At 43.3% G+C, this 22,083-nt stretch overlaps 1 protein-coding gene and 1 long non-coding RNA gene across 8 annotated transcripts; one reads left to right on the top strand and one right to left on the bottom strand.

The window, feature by feature from the left end:
• Positions 1-2,038: 2,038 nt before the first annotated feature.
• LOC143383760 (uncharacterized) lies at positions 2,039-4,067 on the bottom strand. Its single transcript, XR_013089190.1, has 2 exons — positions 3,949-4,067; positions 2,039-2,258 (listed from the first exon to the last, which is right to left on the bottom strand). It is a non-coding gene; the product is annotated as an uncharacterized LOC143383760 (long non-coding RNA).
• A 511-nt stretch (positions 4,068-4,578) lies between these two features.
• Positions 4,579-20,425, top strand: Znf350 (zinc finger protein 350). Of its 7 annotated transcripts, XM_076838627.2 has the most exons (7): positions 4,579-4,668; positions 4,918-5,080; positions 8,851-9,047; positions 11,465-11,514; positions 12,575-12,701; positions 12,959-13,051; positions 17,686-20,425. In XM_076838627.2, exons 5-7 carry the CDS (start codon positions 12,668-12,670, stop codon positions 19,047-19,049), a joined length of 1,491 nt encoding a protein of 496 aa, XP_076694742.2. In that variant the 5' UTR covers positions 4,579-4,668; positions 4,918-5,080; positions 8,851-9,047; positions 11,465-11,514; positions 12,575-12,667; the 3' UTR covers positions 19,050-20,425. The 7 variants fall into 7 exon arrangements, with proteins under 7 accessions (XP_076694742.2, XP_076694736.2, XP_076694739.2 ...); XM_076838621.2 differs by lacking the exon at positions 11,465-11,514; XM_076838624.2 differs by lacking the exon at positions 11,465-11,514 and having other exon boundaries at positions 4,581-4,668; positions 5,011-5,080.
• Positions 20,426-22,083: the final 1,658 nt, after the last annotated feature.

The following is a 22,083-nucleotide window of genomic DNA, read 5'->3' as shown; positions in this document are numbered from 1 at the left end:
GAGGAGAGCATTACATTCGTAATATTTAAGCAGAATTTATATCCAAGATCTTCAAAGACTATTACAAACACAAAGTATCCTTCTAAAAGTATCCCAAATTAAAGACACACTATGAAAGTAAACACATGACATGAAGAATTCTTTTAGGTCTTAACTATTTCACATTTCTTTATTTTTAACCATTTGTAATGTTCTATATGTACACAATGTTTTAAACATTTTTTAAATGTTTAAATGTATCTTTTAAAAAGTGCAAACACAACTATAAAGGAACATAAAAAGAGATCAAATCTGTTTCATACACAGATTGGGTAACCTAATATACATCATAACATAAATCTTTCTAAACAAGTTTACTATGAAACATCTGTGTTTAGTGTTAAAAATAAAACAATATTCTCATTTAGAAAGAATCAAGGCATCATTTGATTAGTAAAGTCTATTCCTTCTCCCAATTTTATGCTTTCTTGTCTTCATTTAGTAATTGCAGATTTATGATAGAACAAATTTTATTATAGTATAAAAATCTTAGGAACAACAAATTACAAATATTCCATTTGTTTTTAACAAGTGTTTTCCTTCCTAAAATGTAAACATCCAGTAAATAAAACATACATGATATCCTAAGTATAGCAACACCAACAACTTACTCGTTAAAGCAGTGTATGTTGGTATATTTGGTGGTAATGTTGTTTATCTTAGTACAAAGCACTTCACCAGGAGAACCAGGCAATTATTATTTGAAGCAATTCTATTTCTTCACTCAGTTTCCATATTTGTAGAAAATCATTAATTACTGTAGAATTTTGTCTGTAAGAGCAGGACACAGGAAGGTCTGAAATACCCTAGTCATTTGCCTAAAGAAAAAGCGCAGGATCTGGGCTCTCTGAAGGGGCTGCTTTTGGCTGGAACACTGGCCAGCAGAGCATCCTTGCAGGTATTCTGCAGGCGGTACTGCTGCAGCTCTGTAGCAGCCTGAGAGACCTTGGTCCTCCAGGTGGCCTCCAGCTTGAGCTGCTCCGCCAGGTGCTGCAGGGCGCTTGCACTGGCCCCTGAAGCCTTGGCAGCTGGCGGCACTGAGCCCTCCAGATAAACTTTAAAATATGCTTGTGTATATCTATTTTTTTTCTGTTTTATTGAAATTGCATTCAATGTATTAAATTGCATTCAATGTATTAAATCTGGCATCTTTATTGCATCGAGTCTTCTGACTATGAACATGCTGTACTGCCATCTATCCAAGCTGGCAACCTATGCTGGGGTCACAAAACCTGACTACTCCAATAACTTAAAAAAACGTCGAAGAAAACACTCAAATACACAGAAGTACCTTTTCAAAATCCAGGGATGGCTCCTGACCTTGGGGGTCGGTGGAAAGAGAGAAAACCACTGGAATTCTTTATTCTTACAAAGGGGACACACATGGGGAGGACCCATGGAACATTCTTTCCCTAAAAGGGCAAAGGGGTAGGATTTCAAAGGAACAGGTGAGTGTATCTCAACCCCACCAGGTGACACCTACTCCTGGAGCCAGCCTCATTATCCAAGAGGGGGAAAAGCCCAATGTATTGTGGAGTGCAAGAACTGTTCAGGACTCCTTTACTCAGGACTTAAAGGTGTGTACATAGCTCTGTCCAGAGCAGCTCCCAACAATGCTGTCTTGCCATTTGATTAATTCTTCTTGCTCTTAAAAAACAAATAAAAAGCTTTTTAGCTTATGCATATCCTGTATGTTGTTAGAAGTTTACCTGAAGGTATCATTTATAAAGCCATTGTAAATGCTCCTATGTTCATGGTTTCATCTGTGTGTTGAACTTGCACCCTATCGTATTGCTAAACTCATTTACTTTTGTAGCAGATTTCAGCTGTGTTATTTCAGCACTAACATTTCTATTGGGTTCTTTATTACATTTTCTGTCTTACCAAGATTTTCTATCAAGCCATTATTCTCTTATTTTACTTTAAACCATTCAACATGGTTTTCTTTAGGTCTTTAAATATATTTATCATTGACTTTAAGTCATTGCTATTTCTATCATTGAAACCCACTCAATTCATTTTATTGATAGCATTGTTTCCTGAGTATTAATGATTCTTCACTGTTTACTTGCAAGGATATATATTTTTGGGGTCAATATTTAAATATTTTTTCATCTTGTATAGTATGCACATGGAGACACATTATAGGTGCTGGGCAGATCCAAGCTTCCATAACACAAAGCACTGTGTAGAGTGCAGAGCAGGGGAGGAGAGATTGCCTGTGGGAGGAACATAGCTGAATTTTAGATCAAACTGGAGATAAGAAATTCAAATAATTGAGAACTGATTGCAGTACAAATATGCCAACCTTTGATATTCCTCTGATTCAGGTCTTAAACCAAAGAGAAAACCAAATTGTTTTATACTGAGAATTTTGAATTGCATGCATGCGTGTGTGCATGCATGTATGTGTATAGTAGTAGATTTGTTCTTTTGTAGAATGTTCTGTTTTTTCCTCATAAATAAATATCACCCTTACTTATATATGTTGAAATTCTGTATTAAGTCTGCAGATTGTTTTCATGAGATGTCCATGATTTACATAATCACCTGCATGTGAATATTTATATTCATAAAAGTTGGTGCTTGCCCCCTTATACAAACTTTACTTGGCTAACACAACAAACTCGAAGGCTACAGATAAGGAATATTTAGTAGTTCATCTGTGCAGGTCGAAGGGTGGATTGCTTGGTTTGAGCTGGCCTGCCCTGGCCTGAGTAGCCTAGATGGTCTTGATCACATATCTAGGCCTCAAGTGGAATGGATAGGGGCAGTATTGACAGTCTGTCATTCTCCAGGAGGCTGGCTTGGGAGTCATCACCTGGAACAACATGTACATAGAACTGCATCACCACCCTCTCATTCCTAGAATTGACAACTCTTCCAGTTGTGCAGAGATCAAATGTGTCTACCCTGCTCCATCTTAAAACCTGAGTAGGACTCCAAACTATTAGTGCAGAAAGCACCCAAGACCCTTGCCCTGGTAACATGAGGATAGTGCAAGCACCAGGAGAATGCAGCTCCACCTTGGCTCCACCTCTACTCCAGTCCCTAGCAACTGTCCTCTATGAGTTTCAACACCCCACATCAAGGGGGTCTCTGGGGAGATGGCCTGCACTTTCCCTTGATTGCTTATGCCTTGCTGTACTGCAATGGCACTTCTTATTCTACCTTGAACATGTATCTATTTCCCTAAATAAACCTCCATCTATGACTAGGACTGATGTGTGCTGAAATTCTTTTCTGGCACATGTGCCAAGAACCCTTCTGGTCCTCAGTCAAGTTTCTCCTTCTCTTAAGTCCTCATATCTTTCTTTGGAGAAATATCTTCTCCTGTGACAGTTACACTTTACATGTTATTATTCTTGTATGTATAAAGTGTCTAACTCAGATACAAATTAAAGTTTATAGTGTTGTCCTACTCTCAAAAGAGAGTCTAATTTTTGGAAAAGTCTCATGACCTCCATCAAAAGAGTAATTGGGTGGTGGGTTTGTCAAACAAATGTGGAAATATTTACTCCCAAACTGTGGCTGCTTTTTTCCACTTTCTTAAATATGCTTAACAGCACAACAGGTTTTTTTTTTTTTTTTAATTCCTATTTATTAATTTCACGGCTCATCCGATAGTGTCTTGTCTTGGAACTAACCCATTCATAAAGGTTATTGCCTTTGTTCTCCTGTAAACTTTAACCATTTATCCCCACCCCCACCCCCTGTATTGCTAGGAATTGAATCCAGAGCTTCATGCTCTACCACCGAGCTACATTCTCAGCTCTTTTAATTTTATTTTGAAACAGGGTAGAGTTGCCCAAGTTGGCCTCAAACTTATATTTTTCCTGCCTTAGTCTCCCCAGTAGCTGGAATTATAGTCGTGGGCCACCTAAACTGTTATGTCCCTCTTCTGCTTACCTTCTTACTTGTTTTTTGCATGTAGATATCCAATTATCCCAACAACATAGCTAAAAAATCCGTTCCACTGCATGGTCTGGACACTCGGGTCACACCTCCAGACCCTGCTCCCCCGACTCCTTCCATGGGCTCCAGGCCTCCCCGCCTCCCCCCCCCCCCCCAGCTGCACCCCTGGGGCGTGGCCGCCCCACTCTGCCAGCTCCTCGGAGCCTTTTTCACTTCCTGCGAACCCTTTCCCGCCCACGTTTCCCGGGGTGTCTGCTTAGGGACGTCACTGTTCCCTTCCAGAGGCGGCTCTCTGCTCACGGGCACCCGACCTCCTACTGGGCAGCCGTACTACTAGCTGGACAGACGCTGAACACAGTTCAGTCGGCCCTAAGTCCCTGGATACCGACCCGTTTTCACGCTACACATTTTCTGCCAGGAAATGAAGCAATTGTGCGTTTTCTCCTTTGGCCCTTCAGAGCACCTGCTCCAACGAGGCCTTTTGGCCCCATAGGTCAGCAAACATGGCCACCTCCGCGGGCCCAGGGCCACCTGGGCGCGGCCATGTTACCTACTGGAAACGCCGGAAGTCCGTTGCGTCAGCGCGCTGTTGGAGAGTTTACACCCCCCCTCGGCCGCCGTAGGCTGACGGAGCGCTGGGTCGGGTCCCAAAGTAGAAGCCGGTCGCCCAATTGCAGCGATGAGACCACCGTAGGTCTGGAGAAAGTCACGTCGGTGTGTGTTTTTATCCCTGGAAGTCTTGTCCCCCTGGAGGCCTGACGTAGGCGGGACAGCCAGGGCTTCTTGAGGGAGGGCGGAGAGGTGGAGGCGTTGGCCGCGGGGCTGTGACCCTCCGCTCCGGGTCGCGATCCCGTGTCGCCGGGCGCTGCGGGGCTCCGAAGCTCTGGGGCGGAGTGGAGTGGCTGTGGGAGGCTGAGGCCCGCAGAGCGCGGCACGTGCGATGCCCCACTTGTTCCTTTGCAGTAGCTGCTGGCCGACCTGGCCGTGGCCTTCAGATCTCGGTAGCGACTCTGCTGCCCTCCCGCCTGACAGCCGCGCCTTCTGCTCTGCCAACAGAGTCTGTCACGCTGAGGGACCTGCCCGGGTGACCACAGCGCAGTTTATTAGCAGTTCTCGCTCGGTCACGGTAGGTCCAGTTCCTATTCATGTTGATGATGATGTCTGAAAAGAACCTTCATTTTTTTCCTACTTTGTTATGTTTGTGATTTATTTTTCCGCTGGCTTGGCTCAACTCTTCAGGACAGCGTGGGAAAATAGGGTGGCAGTGCACATTCTTGTTTTGTTGCCTACCCATAAAATTCATCTCCTTTATTGTCTGGAGTTAACATTGTCCCTGGAGGTAGTGTTATGCCAGATTCGTGGGACCCCAATAGACCTCCAGGAACCGAATCCGATGCAATCACACAAGAGTCTTTATTGCAAGCTGGAGCCTGGACTCAACCGTTCCCTTCGCAGGGGTCAGGAGGAATGAGTCCTGGCCTGTAGTTCAGTGAGATTTTATAGGTTTTGGGGAATACTCTATGCATGACAACATCACACAGCGAATCATTCCATACTGCTGGAAAGTCAAACAACAACTCTTAACATTGATTAGCACATTCAATGGGGGAACAAGTTGGGTAGGGGTAATTGGTTAGTACAATTCGTTTCAACTGATTGGTTTAGGTCACAAGGGGTGTACTGCTAAACTTACAAGGTTTCCCAACATGTTATCAACCACCATAAACTACTGGGGGGTCATCTGGCATCCCAGGTATTTTTCCCTGTCTTATGCTGATTGGAGGTTGCTAGGGGGGTTGCTATGCGTCCTTGCCTAGCCTAACTGAGTCAGGGATACCTGGTGCCTCAGACCTCTCCTGTTATTTACAAACAACTCAGCAGGGTGGGTATGTGCTTAGGAGTGCTCTGTGGGTTTTTCCAAGGACAAGGGTCACACCCCCTTCCTTAGGACAAGGCCTTGAGGTAGAAGCTGCTGTTATTTATTTATTTTTAAAAATGGAGTCACATCAGTTTCTCAGTAGGATCATAGAATTGTGCTTCATCCAGGACTTCAAATGTGATGACATAAAAGTGCTGGTTTATTATTTCAAGACAAAAACAGTCCGAATCATGGCTTCCATTAATTACTTATGCTTTTTTGTTAGCACCATTTCCCTCTCTCTTTTGGTCTCTCTACAAATTTATATATTTTATGGGTCTTTTCAGGCAAGTTTTTGGTATTGTTAAGCTTTTTTTTTGGTTAATTTTTGTAAATTTATATTTTAAAATGTACAATTTAATGATCACAAAAGCATATATATATAAATAAATATATATATATATAAATATTATATAATTTTTATTATATAATAATAAATATATAAATTATTTATAATTTTTATATATATATATATAAATAAAAGCAGTCATTGTCCACAGGAAGAAATAGACCATTGCCAGCACCTCAGTGGTGTTCTGTGCACCTTTTCCCGTCCTTGGTCATGGGTAATTACTGTAGCACTTTTGGCTTTCCTTAATAATTTGTAAATTACATAATGAATATAATTATTCCCAATCTTGTAATTAATTGAGTATTGCAAACTTTGAACTGTGTATCAATGGCATAGTGCATCTTTTTGTGTATGCACACAGGCTTTTTCTCAGTATTGGTGAGAGTTTCATGTTGTTGCACATAGGTTTGTTTTCCTTGTTCTGTAGCAAGGGAAAGTCAAACTTACAGTCATTATTCTGGGACTTGCAGTTTACATAAGGTTATTTGCATATGCTTCTTTTTTTATTTTCATTTTACAAGTCTCTAAAGATGTAAAAACCATGGGATGGGGTGGGGAGGAGAGATACTTGGGACTGAATTAGAACAAAATATATTGTATGCTTTTATAATTATGTCAAAATGGATTCTACCATTATGTATAACCAAAAAGAACCAATTAAAAAAATAAATAAAAATGTAAAAATCATTTTTGCAGGTTGGACCAAAGGTTGTAGTTTTTCTGTCTTGGTCCACTGCTTGAATAATGTTTTTTCCTATGACTAATTACATTTGTATTGCTTGCAGTTTGCATTATTCTGCTATGCGACCAGCATGCTAGCTTCATACTAGAGGTTCTAAGCATAGACATTAACTAGTGAGATCAAAATAAACACACATAAACTCAATTTACCTTTTTGTTTGACCAGGTCAGAGATGCCCCCACCCCCTGCTCCTGCCTGGAACCACCCAGTGGGGTAGTGAGGTTTACACAAGAGACTAGCAGGAGAGAGAGAAGGCACGCCAGGGAGTGGCCTTTTATTGGGGAACAAGAAATTCAGGGGAAATGAAGATCGAGGGGGACAGTATTCCAAGGTCAGGGTCAGTGATTGGTCTCAGGGTCAGTGGTCAGTCACACCCTCACACAATGGGCTCTTGCACCTGAAAAGGGTGGGGATTAGTTCTGACAAAGCTTGGCTGGAACACCTCACACCCAGTCAGGGAGGTGCCCAATCATGTGCTAGAAGGGCTTCCCACAGATTATTATGCATACTACGATAATGAAAAGTTTTGTAAATATTTTCTGATTCAAATGTGCCCTTATTTGGGGAGAGGTGGGTAATAGATACCTATCCAACACAGGACTAAACCAGTCAGGATCACATGGTCAGGCCAAATATCTTAGTAAAACAGAAATGAACTTTTCATAACTTTGTGATGAGATAGCTCCCAATCTTAGGAAAGAATTAGGTTGGGTTCATCAGGTCTCTCCAGGAGAACTGGGCTGGTACAAAATAAAGACACAGAGAGAGAAGTACCTTTTTCTTTGGGTTCAGTGATGGTCCCTCTTACCCAGCTTCCACAAAGGAGGCAAGGTAGGCAAGAAAGAGAGGGCGCATACCTTGGAAGTGGGCTTTATTGGGTAAGGCTGTTTGAAAGAACATTCCATTCATATAAAGCAGAGGGGTAATGTTGCAAGGGGCAGCCCACTCCACTGGGTAATGTCCACTCCCAAAGCTGTGCTCCTCTGCTGAGTGGAAATGGGGATCCACATGCCTCCAGGTGAGGGAAGCCAGTCTCCACATTTCCATCGCTTAGCTCCTATGTGGCAGCTCCCGACAGACACCTAAAGGTGTATACCCCAGAAAGAAATTTTGCTGTGTTGCAGGGTGTGTGTCACTTAGATCTAAGCAGTGATGCCAAAATGTTTTCCAAAGTGGTTGTGCCTTGTGCTGTTCTCCTGGCAGAGTATCATTTGCTTTATGTGGCCTGCTTATAACATTTTTTCCATACTGTAATAACATTGATAAAGTCTCCAATATTATATTTTGAAAGAATTATCGGTTTGCTTCTCCCACTGAGGTTGGCATTTGACTGCACAGTGGCTTTTTTGTGTGTGGTAAGCCGGATTTCAGCTATTCTGCCAACTCCAGTGCGTAGCTGGGATATCTGAGCACACCTGCTCCCGAGACGTGGAGCTGGGATGGGTCTCATTTCCCACCTTTCGCAGTTGTCCCACTTAAACCTCACAGAATAAAGGCACAGCACTATCACGTTCAGAATCTGAGGCTTCATGGCCAGAGATACCAAATCTCATGGGGCACCAGATATAGGGATGGCCAGCAACAGGGGGCCATTGTGTTAAGATGAGTGCCTAGTGGCAGTGACAGTACCAGACTCCGAGGAAATGTGCCATCAAACGGATTTTCTCTTGGGCTGGGGATGTGGCTTAAGTGGTAGTGCGCTTGCCTGGCATGCGTGCGGCCCGGGTTCGATCCTCAGCACCACATACAAACAAAGATGTTATGTCCGCCAAGTACTAAAAAAAAAAAAATAAATGTTAAAAAAAGTCTCTCTCTCTCTCTCCCTCTCTCTCACTCTTTAAAAAGAAAAAAAACAACAAAACGGATTTTCTCTTCAAACCACAGGTCCTGACTCCTCAGAACCAAAACAATTACATGAAGGAGGAAGTTTCAAGATTGCAGCGTTAGCATTTCTGGGGACAACTTTGATTGAAGAGTGAGGTTTCTGAATAAGCATTTAGAGCAGGTCTGGAAGACCCCACGGCAGAGCATCCCAGTGACCAGCTATTTTCTAAGAACAGAAGAAAATGATCCAGTCCCAGGTAACTGACTTGGGGTGTCCTCATCTTTTCCTTTCTTCCCTAAAAGATTTATAGAAGTTTATTTAAAAAAATACCAATTCAGTTAATCTGAAAAGTGTAAATTTAAAAAGTAGGCTCTGGAAAGGAGTACAATTTTCATTATTATTATTGCTCTTATTATTACTTTTTTGGAATGTGTGAATTGAACCCAGGAGTACTCTACCATTGAGCTACACACCAAAGTCCTGTTTAATTTTTGAGACAGGGTCTTACCAAGTTTCTGAGACTTGTCTTGAACTTGCAACCTTCCTGCTGAAGCTTCCCAAGTCAGCAGGTGGGATTGAGGTGTGTGTTCATTGTGCCCAACTTACTTGTTTTTTTTTTTTTTCGAGATGGTGGTCTTGCTATGTTGCCTGCACTGACACCAAACTCCTGGGCTTGAGTGATCTTTCTACCTCAGCCTTCCAAGGAGCTGGGGCTATAGATGTATGCCCCCCACTGCTGGCTTAAATGGGCAGAGTAGTATATGGGAGATGATGTTCGTAAGATACACAGCAAATTAATAACTGTGGGATGTCAAATGTGACTGGAGGGTACTGTATGTTACATGAACTCTCAGCTTGCATTTATCTCTGACAGCCATTGCCACAAGAGATTCGTTTTCATTTGTGTGGTGTGCACTGATCTTGAGTAGAAAGACAGGTTATTTTCTGTACTGCTAGAACAATGCACTCTGATCTTCTCCAGAAGGAACTGGGATTTGATGTGATCTGCATCCTCCAGACTGTTCTCAGTGTAAGCATGGTTTCTTATTCCTGCTTTTGTCATTTTAAAAGGAATCATGCTGTCAATATTTACTGTACTATTCTTGCCTTTTATTTGTCAATACATGCCAGCCTAAACACCTTTTTGACTGGCTGCACTGTCCTCTAAGTGATGTGTGTGACATGATTTAGCTTTTCTGCTGCTCTTGGACATTTAGCTAACTGTTATTACAGGCCAAGCACATCTCTGGTAGTGCCTTTTTATGAAGATATGTCAGTATTTTTGAAGGTGGCCACAGAGAGGTCACTTGATGAAAGTGCTCATTCTACATTTTAATGGATATTTCTCTTTGCTGTTCAGAGTGACTGGCCATTCTATTTTATGGGCATTGTAGCATGATGTTTAAAAGTGTTAGCTCCAGGGGCTGGGGATGTGGCTCAGGCGGTAGCGCGCTCGCCTGGCATGCGTGCGGCCCGGGTTTGATCCTCAGCACCACATAAAAACAAAGATGTTGTGTCTGCCAAATACTAAAAAATAAATATTAAAGAAGTTCTCTCTCTATCTCCCTCTCTCTCACTCTTTAAAAAAAAATAAAATAAAATAAAATAAAAGTGTTAGCTCCAAGCCACTGTCACTGTCATGCTGTGTAAAAAATATATATTTTGTTTTTTGGCTTTGACTCCTGGCCAGAGATCCTAAAACTATTGTAATTTCTTTAATGATAAGAACAACAGGAGTCTCTTTGTTATATTTATATGTCCTTGGCTCTTGAAACAGCTCTGGAGGTGACAGTTATCTGTTATTTACAATCTGAGTTTATGTTGATGGGGTGACTTGCCTGGGGAACCAGCTGATGAATAGAGGGTTGGAGCTTCAGCCCCACCCCACATCCTCTCCTACCTCTGAGGAATAGAATGTTGGAGACTGACTTAGTCACTGGTGGCCAGTCATTTAATCAGCTATGCCTAGGTAATGAAGCTTCCATAAAAACATGAATAAGCAGAGTGTGGTTATGCACACCTATAATCCTAGCAATTTGTGATACCGAAGCAGGAGATTGCAAGCTTGAGTTCTGACTCAGCAACTTAGAAAGGACCTAAGCAACTTAGGGACTTTGTCTCAAAAACAAAAAGGACTGGGAATATGATTCAGTGGTTAAGTACCACTGGGTTCAATCATCAGTACTCCCAAACCCCCAACACAAATAAATTAACAAATTATCAAGTCAAGGAAGGGATCAAGGGACCCTTTGATTTATACCTGGTCAGTCAGAACTATGGTAGGCCCAGTTGTGCCTGTATAATGACATTTAGGTCAGTGATGGGCCTCATATACTTCGGGAGGCCATCCTCACATGTGATTTGAGTTACCTCCCTGGCTGGGTGAGAGGCGCTTAGACACAGCTGTGTTAGAGCCTTCCCCACCCTTTTCCAGGTCCAAGGGCTTGTCCATGCAGAGACGTGTCTGGCCACTGCCCTGAAGAGCCAATCATCGCCCCTGACCTTGGGATGCTGCCCCCTTAACCTTCATTGGATGGGATTTTCCCTGGAATTTTTGTTCCCCAATAAAAGCCCACTCCTTGGCATGTTCTCTCTCTCTCTCTCTCTCTCTCTCTCTCTCTCTCTCTCTCTCTCTCTCGCTAGTCTCTTCTGTAAACCTTGCCTCCGCATTAGGTGGCTGGTGGCAGGAGCTAGGAGAAGCTGTCTTGGAGCTGGTATTAAAGGTAATGAGAGTCTTGTCTCTTTAATTTAAAACTCCCTAGCAATTACTTATGAATTGAACCTTCTTTCATGAAGCCAGCGCTGGTCGCATGGCAGAATATACCACTGGGGCCTCATAAGATTATATTGCCTGGTGATGTCGTAGCTGTCTCAGGTTGTATAGGTAAGTATGCTCAGTTTTGTTTGCACAGAGATGAAATTGCCTGACTGATTTTTGGAGAACATAGTTCTGTTGTTAAGCAATTCATGACTGTGTATGTGTAAGATATAAAGATGGTGTTTCTAAGTTAGCAAGAAGATTTAAGTACTATCCAATTGCCGGGTTTCTGTTCTCACGACTAAAAGGCTCAGGGGTCACTCCAGTTGAACTGGGCTAACTGGACTGTGCAAAATAACCACACAAGAGACACAAATACCTTTTTCTTTGGGGTCGCTGTGACGGCTCCTCTGACCTTAAGGGTCCGCAGAAAGAGAGAGCGAGAGTAAGCACTGACCTCTTTTATTCAGGAGAAGCTATTCAAATGAGGCAAGGGGTCAGGTTTCAGGGGGCTGAGTATCTTCATGATGTCCACTGTCAGCAGGTTGACTGACACCTGGGTAGGCCACACCCAAGGGTACAGTAAGAGAAGGGGACACAAACAAGGCACTTCCATGGAAGATTCTATCCTATACAGGGCAAGGGGTTATATTACAAAGGAACAGGTGAGCGTAGCTTCACCCATGGGGCTGTAGCAAGACACACCCATGCACGAGACACCGACCCTCAGGCCCAAGAAGTGTGGGAAAGATCTGCCACATCTCTGCAACTGAGCGCCTCAATACCCAGCCGGTTAGTGTGACCCAGTCACGTGTAAGGTTGGTCTCCCACATCCAATATAGAAACATCTCACTGGATGAATAGATGATGACTCATGTATAATTATAGACTATTTTATTAGTATTTTACTCCTGCACTGTATTAAATACCAACAACAACTTGGTAGATAGATGCAGACTAAGAAGGGGAAGTGAGCAGAAAAACTAACATCCCATATCATCACAAGGAAATTGCCTCATTGACAGGAGTTGCTGACGCTGGAGGATGTGACTGTGAAGTTCACCTGGGAGGAGTGGCAGCTCCTGGCCCCTGCTCAGAAGGACCTGTATTGGGACGTGATGTTGGAGAACTGCAGGAACCTGGTGTCCGTGGGTGAGGATGGCTGCCCTGGAAGCTCAGAGGGTACCAGTCTGTGGCCTTTTTTTCTCAGTGTCTGTAAGCCTTGGAGGTCCTGTGGTATCTCAGTCTCTCTCTGGTTCCAGACAAGAGGGTGTATTGTGCCCCCTTCTGAGAGCAAAGCCTTTGCTTGGCAGATGTAAACTTCAGAGTTCCTAAAATAGAACATTACCTCCTGTTGACAGATCACAGCCCAGTTTGATGAACCTAAGACTGTCATTTCCCATGAACAGGGTGTCAAGCCAGCAAGCCTGATGCCCTCTCCAAGTTGCTAGGAGGAGAACCAAGGACAGTGGAAGATGCAATCCATGAGGCAAACAGTCCAGGTGAGAGGGAGAGCAGCTGTGGAAGGCGGGGTGAGCAGCACCTCCCACCTCTGCCTCTCAATGCAGACCTTCTCTTTGGAGGGATTTGGAGAAAATCATCCTCTTTACCTCTTCTGGGAGCTGATTGTTCCTTATTAATCAGTGTCTTTAAGTTGGCATAATATTCTTCCTGCAAGTCCCAGATATTCCGTTCTTCATACCCTTCCAGTTCCGGTGCTATGAAATTGCACCTTCCAAGTCCTTCTCCAGAGAGAAAACTCTGAATCCTTCTTGACTTCTGACTGCTGCACCTCCCACCCCACTGGGGTGCTGCCTGAGGAAGCCTGTCACTCATCGTGCCTTGGCCCCAAGCCTTTCTTCACTTGGAGGTTCTCAAACCCTGTGTTTTCTATTTTCTTATCTGTTCTCACCCTTTAAAATCTCGTTCACTTTAATGAGTTAAGCTCCATCTGTTCCCAGAGCAGACTCCAAACTGACATGTCCTGGTGTCATCTAGCATAGATATCTAGATCTCTGTGAATCCCTGATAGTTCCTGATTTGGACCTCAAGTCTGCCTAGAGTTCCTCTTTCTGCAGAGTGAGAATCATCTTCTCTCCAAGAAAACCCTCTTGAGTTTAGCTTCTCCTTTTTTTATGCATCCTAAGTTCTAGCCATCCAGATATTAACTCACATGTCCTCTACCTGTGTTTCTTTAATGAAAGGTCTAACTGTTCGTGGTGAATTTCTAACTAGAAAAGATTTTTTTTTTCTTTCTTTTTTCTTTTTTTTTTTGTACTGGGGATTGAACTTAGGGGTGCTTTATCACTGAGCCACATCCCTAGCCCTTTTTACTTTGAGGCAGGGTCTTGCTAAGTTGCACAGTCTGGCTGTGAACTTGTAACCCTCTGTCTCAGCCTTCCACATAGCTGGGATTTCTGGTGTGGGCTGTTGGCCCTGTTAGAAAAGATATTTTTCACAAGCTGCACTTGAAGGTCCAACCTGAATCAGATGCTAACTTATGTGTTTTCAACGATTCCTTTGTGTTTTTACTAATTCTAAGCTTTCTTCTAGTTCCTATGGGTCTTACCATCATATTTGCTTTTGTTTTCTTTCCTATTATAGTTCTGATTGCACTAAGTCGACATTAACCATGTTACTTGTCACAAGACATTGAAGTTCTTCTTTCAGTCATTTCTTTGATAGGGTGTCATCTTATTTGCACAGATTTCCATATTCTAAATTCTCCCACTGTGTTTCATATGTGATTACTTTCTTGATTCCTTTCTTTAAAAATTATCTTTTGGTAGCTCAGTGTATGCTGAGCAGCATAACAGGATAACAGCAGCAAGAAAAACAAACAGTGGATGAGCCACTGTCATTCTAAGAAGCCAAGAGATAAAATAAGGCAGAGCTATGGGACAGAACAAGCAGGTCCAGGGCTGATCTTTTAGGAAGGGGACCAACTCTTGGATGAGGTGCTGTTGAGCCAAGAGAGGTGGAAGCTAGCAGGCTGCTGACTTGGAGAATGAGTGGGTGCTGATCGTATCTGGGTCTGCTTACCTGTATCCTACCTGTATCCTAGGGTGATGGAATAGAAGAGAGGAAGGGTGGTGCTGACCAGGTTGGCAAGAAAAGGGGAGCTTGTGTTTACTGTGGTGCAGACGACCTACAGAGGAGGAGATTGATTTGGGGAATTTAGGAGATTGTAAGGTAGACATGTTTGATAGGTCCAAGAGGAGCCCTCTGTGCATTGGATTTAGCCCAAGTTATTCAGGGAGAGGCCAGGCCTGGAGAAGGAATTTTCTACTGATGAAATCTGCCCAAAGGGGAGGAAAGCCATAAGGAAAAGAAGAGCCAAGGGCACTTAGAAGTCAGGTGAACCCAGGCGTGGTGGCACAGCCTGTAATCCCAGCTACTCAGGAAGCTGAGGAAGGAGGGTCTCAAGTTGGAAGCCAGCCTGTACAACTTAAGACTCTGTTTCAAAATAAAAACTATAAAGGGCTGGGGATGTAGCTCATTGGTAGAGCACCCCTGGGTTCCATCCCCAGGACCAGAAAAGGAAAGAAAGATCAGTTGAGAACTGAGTGAGGTGGGCTGAGAGAGCACAAGAGGTCAGGCTGGGAGTTCTCTAGTGTCCTGCTGGCCGTGAGACTGTGGGGACATTTCCAGGTAGTGGGATCTTTATTGCCAGGCTGACTGAGGCAGACAGTATGGTTCTAGTTGATGGTGGAGTTGTAGACTGTAGATTTCCTGTTCTACATTTTTCTAGCTTCCCTTTTCTTCTCAGGTGAAGAATCCTTCTGTCCTGTTCCCAGTCAAGTTGATATAAAGCTGCCATGACCATGATTCAGAAAGAGGCGGTCCATTCAGACATTGACCAAAGCTAGGCGACATTAGTGCAGAATTGTGGGATAATGCTGTTAGTGAAAGGTTGAGGGCTCAGGGAACCTGAAGAAGGTGGACCCTACCTGTCCAGAAGCAGCATGAAGAGGGGCAGCATATCCTGTTAGTGCAGTTTGGTCCTCTACCCTGTCATGATGTTCCCTGAGGGCCACTGCTGCCCTCCTTCTGTGGGAATAGATGGGGTGTTGCAGCTGAGCAAGTGGGCAGGGTGTCACCCAGAGGAAGTTTTCAGTCACTGTGAGACAGCACTTTGAGAAAGCTGGTTGAAGGTGTCAGGAGGAAGAAGGCGAGTTACAAGACAGGGACCCAGGAGCTGTCCCAGGGACAGGGCCGAGTATGGAAGAATCTGACTTGCCTCTAGGCTACTTGTTTCAGTCACCAGTGTCCCCTGTCTGGATGAGCAACCTGGTTTCCTCCAGGGGACTTCTCCTAGTTTCCAAACTCTAAATGTAGAATGGCTACAGCCTAGCCCTGCGTCTTCTTCGTCTTTGAGTCCACATGTTCTCTGAAGGTGGTCTTGTCCTGTTCTTTTTATTTACTAAAGTTTTCCAAATTCATCTCTGCAGTTGAAGCTTTTCTCAAGGTTTATGGATCCTTCAAATTCCCCATGTCTACACCTGTGCATGTGGTGGCCTTGACAGGCTGCAGTTCTGTCTCCCCATTCTGTGTGCAGTGATTTGTCTCTTTTAAAGGCACTACTGCTGGGTGTGATGGTGCACACCTGTAATCCCAGTGGCTTGGGAGGCTGAGACAGGAGGATTGTGTGTTCAAAGTCAAACTTAGCAACTTATTAAAGCTGTAAGCAACTCAGTGAGACCCTGTCTCTAAATTTAAAAAAAAAAAAAAAGGGTTGGGGACATGGCACAGTGATTGAGTGCCCTTGGGTTCAATTTATTAAATGCAGTGCTACTCAGGGCTTCGGGCCAGAGAGTGTGCCCTGGTTCCTTTGTTCTTTCCTCCCCACGTGCAGCCATGACTCCACGTGAGCCCCGTCTTACCTGATGCACTTCTGTCCATCTCCACTGCTCCTTCCAACACCTTGCACAGTCTGCAGCTGCTCCCGTCTTGGCTATTTTAAGTATTTTACCCAGCATTGGTGTAGGCTCCATGGACACGGGAATGTGTTTGTGAACCCGCAGAATTGGCACTGAGCCTGGCACCCGGTGGGCGTTCAGCAGGATCTGTGGAGTGGATGGATCGCTCCCTCCAACCTCTAGTCTCTATCTCTGCTGATACTTGATGGTCTCTCCATGTTTTAAAAAGCATCTACATCTGTATTTTTTCATGAATCATCTAACTTTGTGTCCATCATTAACTTTTGGTTTGCCTGTGTAGTTGTTTTCTCCCAGTACCCAATCAACTGACTTGTGTTTACACTCTTTTGAAAGTGTTGTCATTAAAGAGAGACCTTAGACCTAGATGATTTAAAAAAAATTATTTTTAATTTAAATTATTTATTTATTTTAATTTTTATATATGATGGCAGAATGCAATTCAATTCATATTATGCATATAGAGCACAATTTTTTCTGTCTCTGGTTGTTCACAAAGTAGATTCACACTGTTTGTGTCTTCATACATGTACTTAGGGTAATGATGACTATCTCATTCCACTGTCTTTCCTACCCTCATGCCCCCTCCCTTCCCCTCCCTCCCCTTTGTCCTATCTAAAGTTCCTCCATTCCTCCCACACTCCCCCATGCCTCGCCATTATGCGTCAGCATCCTCATATCAGAGAAAACATTTGGCATTTGTTTTTTTGGGGTTGGATTACTTCACTTAGCATAATATTCTCCAACTCCATCCATTTACCTGCAAATGCCATGATTTTGTTCTCTTTTAATGCTGAGTAACATTCCACTATGTATGTATACCACATTTTCCCTATCCATTTATCTACCGAAGGGCATCTCGGTTGGCTCCATAGTTTAGCTATTGTGAATTGTGCTGCTGTAAACATTGATGTGGCCATGTCCTTGTAGTATACTGTTTTTAAGTCCTTTGGGTATAAACTGAGCAGTGGGATATCTGGGTCGAATGGTAGTTTCATTCCAAGTTTTCCAAGGAATCTCCATACTGCTTTCCATATTGGCTGCACCAATTTGCAGCCCCACCAGCAATTTTTTTTTATGAATGTGCCTTTTACCCCACATCCTTGCCAAAACTTATTGTTGTTCACATAGGTAATTTTTAAAAATGCTTTTATTCCAGATCAAGGTGATAGAAAACTCACTGTTCTTTTCTTTCATAGAAATCTGGGAAATTGATGATCATCTACCAAAACTCTTACAGAGAGAAAGCAAGGTGAACAGGATGGTACAGTGGCATGAACACAGTGCCTTTGAAAATTCTGCTCATCAGCACAGAGCTCAGTTTCTACTAAGGCAAAAGCATGGTATATTTAACTTACATGAAAAAAGTATGAAACCAAACTTACCTTTGGTTGACCAGAGCAGACACTGTGAAATAAAGAACTTTGCTGAGATTTCTAGAAATGGGGAATCCTTTCTTCATGTTTCTTGTGAACAATTTCATACTAAAATTAAATTCCCTGCAAATGGAAAACTCATCAGCACTAAATCTCAGTTCACTTGTCCCAAGCCTCAGAACACTCAAAAAGTAGAGAAACCTCATGTATGCAGCGACTGTGGGAAAGCCTTCATCAAGAAGTCTTGGCTGACTGATCACCAGATCATCCACACTGGTGAGAAGCCCCATAGATGTCATCTGTGTGGGAAAGCCTTCTCCAGGAAGTTCATGCTCACAGAACACCACAGAACCCACACAGGTGAGAAACCTTACACATGCACCGAGTGTGGCAAAGCCTTTCTCAAGAAATCACGGCTCAACATACACCAGAAGACTCATACTGGAGAGAAGCCCTATATATGCAGCGAATGTGGAAAGGGCTTCATCCAGAAAGGAAACCTCATCGTTCATCAGCGAATTCACACAGGTGAGAAGCCTTACACATGTGGTGAGTGTGGGAAAGGCTTCATCCAGAAGACCTGCCTCATAGCTCATCAGAGATTTCACACAGGGAAGACTCCCTTTGTGTGCAGCGAATGTGGAAAGTCCTGTTCACAGAGGTCGGGGCTCATCAAGCATCAAAGAATTCACACGGGAGAGAAGCCCTTTAAATGCAGCGAGTGTGGGAAAGCCTTCACCACAAGGCAAAAGCTCATTGTCCATCAAAGAACTCACACAGGAGAGAGGCCCTATGGCTGCAGCGAGTGTGGGAAGGCTTTTGCATACATGTCTTGTCTGGTTAAGCACAAGAGAATACACACAAGGGGAAAACAGGGAGATTCAGGCAAGGTGGAAAACCCCACAGACAGAGACAGCTCATTGCATACCTGTGATGACCACCAGGAGAAGAGCCCTGTTAACTCACTGACTACTCAGGTGCCTTCTGAGGCCCCTCAGACAGCAGTGAACGTCAGTGGGCTCCTCACTAACAGGAATTTGGTCTTTGGGGGACAGCCAGTGGCCAGATGTACACCCTCAGGGGACAGCATGGAATTCACACAGGAGAGAAACCTCACAAATACTGTGAACATGGTTGTTCCCCCAGTGATAAATTACGTATTATTTTATGTCACAGAAAACCCATAGGGAGAAGCTCAGATTCAGTTATGTGGGAAAGGATTGAGCAGAAATTTCTAGTTCACTAAATGGCTGAAAGTATATATACAGAGAGCAACTATAAAATGCAAAGCTGGGAAAGAGTGATAGATTCATCCTTCCTAAATGCTGTGTTGTTACAGAGGCACAGTGTGATGCTAACCACTCAGACATGTAGGTACCAATTGCTGTTTTGTCAATTAAATGAGTGAAGGATGACTGAGTTTATTTAAATGGAGAAAATACGTACAGGAATGTTTAAATCAACATCTCGAATGTTTCTATGAATGAAAAATCATAAGAGATGGTTGAAGGAAAAGGGTTAGAATTGATGTAGGACACACACATCATCTCACTTTCCCCTGACCAATGTGAAGGCGTAACTGAAAACCAGAAAGTCCATGAAACTTGTAGAACTTCTTCAGAGGGACCTGTGAAGTGTCAGCCTTCCCGTGAGTTAATGTGTTCACCTAGCAGGTATTTGACACCTGCTTCCTTTGTACCTGGACCTGTCCTGGGAGCTGAGGTTACAGAGGCAAACAAAACAAAACGCTTTGTCCCCGGGAGGAGCACTATGGTAGTTGGGTCATCCTTAAGAGGTATCTTCACACTCCAGCTGTTCTAGTCAGAGAATGTGAACATCTGCATAGGTGACATGGACACGATTCAACTGATGCAAGGGGACACGATGGCTTATAGCTCAAAGAGCATCTTATTTTGAGGGATGAGATGGACTACTTTTTAAAATGTATATTTTGTTAGGGCATTATAATTATATATAGTATTTATAATTATACATAGCTGCTTTATATAATTTTGATCAGTACTTTATATACATGAAGGTGAAATTTTCTTTGGTACCTTTAAAAAATTTTTTTTTTTTTAGTTGTCAATGGACCTTTATTTTATTTACTTATATGTGGTGCTGAGAATCAACCCCAGTGACTCACATATGCTAGGCAAACGCTCTACCACTGAGCCACAACCCCAGCTCCTGGTATGTTAAAAAATAATAATAGTTTTTAGTTGTAGATGTACACAATGCCTTTATTTAATTAATTATTAATTATGTGGTGCTGAAGACTGAACCTAGTGTCTTACACATGGCAGGTGAGCACTCTACCACTGAGCTACAACTCCAGCCCCTCTTTGGTACCTTTTTATATGCATATAATATGATTTTGTTAAATTCATTCTATATTTCCCCCCCTTTCCCATCCTCCCTCCCTCCCTCCTTTTCCTACTCTGTGGATCTTCCCTATGTGTTTATGATATTCAGTACCTGCTGCACCACCTTCTTTACCTTATTTGAGGAAGGACTGCTTTTCATAGTATTTATGCATATTAGAGCACAAAGAATTTGTTTTCTAATGTCCATGCCTTGTTGGTACAAGAGATTGCAAATTACTATAGTTTTATGGCAATTTAAGTTACAAAAATATTAAAAACAAATTAGAAATTCAGTGCCTCAGTTCCCTGGCCACATTTCAAGTGCTCAGTAGCTATGCATGAGTAATGGCTATCAAACTGGACAGCACAAACAGAGCAAAACTGACCCATTCCCATCATCCCAAAAAGTTTGGAGAGTGCTGGCTCATGTGATTCTCCCTACACAGAAAAACAGAAACTTCATATTTTATTTTGAAAGTGAATGAATTAAATTGAAATTTGTCATGCTGTGGCTGTCTTAGAATTCATTTGGATTCCTGAGTTATTGGAAGAATTCATTCCTTCAGGAATATTGTGAACTGCCATCACTGGGCAAGGTGCTGTGTTACACTCTGGGGACACTCTGGTGAAGCAACAAAGGAATGGCTTTTGTGGACCTCGTCACCTAGTGAGGCAGAGAAATAGAAAAATGAATTACATAATGTTGGTAGGAAGCCGCAGCAAACCCAGTAGCTGATACTAATGCACAGGCAGTAATGGTGTCCCCCCATGCCACTGCCAAGCTTTTCTGAATAGATGTGTGCTGAGGGAGGCAACCCAGCCATCATATTTATAAGCAGAGAATACTCCAGGACTGTTTGAAATTGTTTTGTGTCTCAGGAGTCTGAGAAATTTAAAAGAGTGCATACTCCTGAGTCACACTCCAGACCTCCTTAAGCTAAAACCCCAGGGCTGGAGGGGCAATATTTTTGCATTTCTAATAATGGTTTTCTGGTGTACACTTAATTTTGAACACCCCCGCTCCCTTGGCGCATGCTCGCGCGCGTGCACACACACACACACACACACACACACACACACATTATAATCGGATGGATTCAGGGCAGATAGTCTTCAGCAGAGAATCAAATGGGTGATCTATAGATGGGGAGTTCTCCTGGGCCCCGGGTCCTGTCTCATTTCTGTGGATCTATATTCTGCCATGGCAGCATCAGGCCAGCTCACTCCCTGAACTGGTCAGAGGCTGGGTGGACTAGACCTACCCTGAGCCCTGTGGACCAGAAGAAAACTTGTCAAGTTTGAAGTCCCGGAATGAGGCCCAGTGTACACCTAATTAAGCTTGGTACATGTATGTCTGCTGCCAAACCCTTCCTTCCTTCTCTCCCTCCCTTTCTTCCTTTTCTCTTCTTTCCTCCTCTTCTCCCTCCTTCTTTTCTTCTTCCCTCACCTACTTGGGGAATGAACCCAGGGAAGTCCACTGTTCAGCTATACCCTGTGATCCTCTTTATTATTTATTTCAATCCAGTCTCTCTAAATTGCTGAGGCTGGCCTTGAACTCCTGATCCTCCTGCCTCAGCCTCCCAAGTCACTAGGATTACAGGTGTGGTCACCTGGCCCCATTGTGCCACCTAGTTTTCTAACTCTTGCCCTCTGTACCACCTGGATTGTCCAAGCCCTGTGGCTGTCAGGCAGAAAAGTTCCTACTGCAGTGAGGTTTGCTCATCCCCCTTTCTTCCTGATGAAGGAATGTAGGTCAAACTCTGTTTCAACTCAGAACTTGAGTTTCATCTCAAAACTCTGCTGTCCAAACCACCCCTGACCTGCCCTTGGCTACAATCCTACTGCCCCAGCCAAT

Source organism: Callospermophilus lateralis, chromosome 18 (assembly GCF_048772815.1).
Source record: "Callospermophilus lateralis isolate mCalLat2 chromosome 18, mCalLat2.hap1, whole genome shotgun sequence".
Taxonomy (NCBI): domain Eukaryota; kingdom Metazoa; phylum Chordata; class Mammalia; order Rodentia; family Sciuridae; genus Callospermophilus; species Callospermophilus lateralis.
The sequence above is the reverse complement of the archived record's forward strand: the minus strand, read 5'-3'. Positions and strand labels throughout refer to the sequence as shown.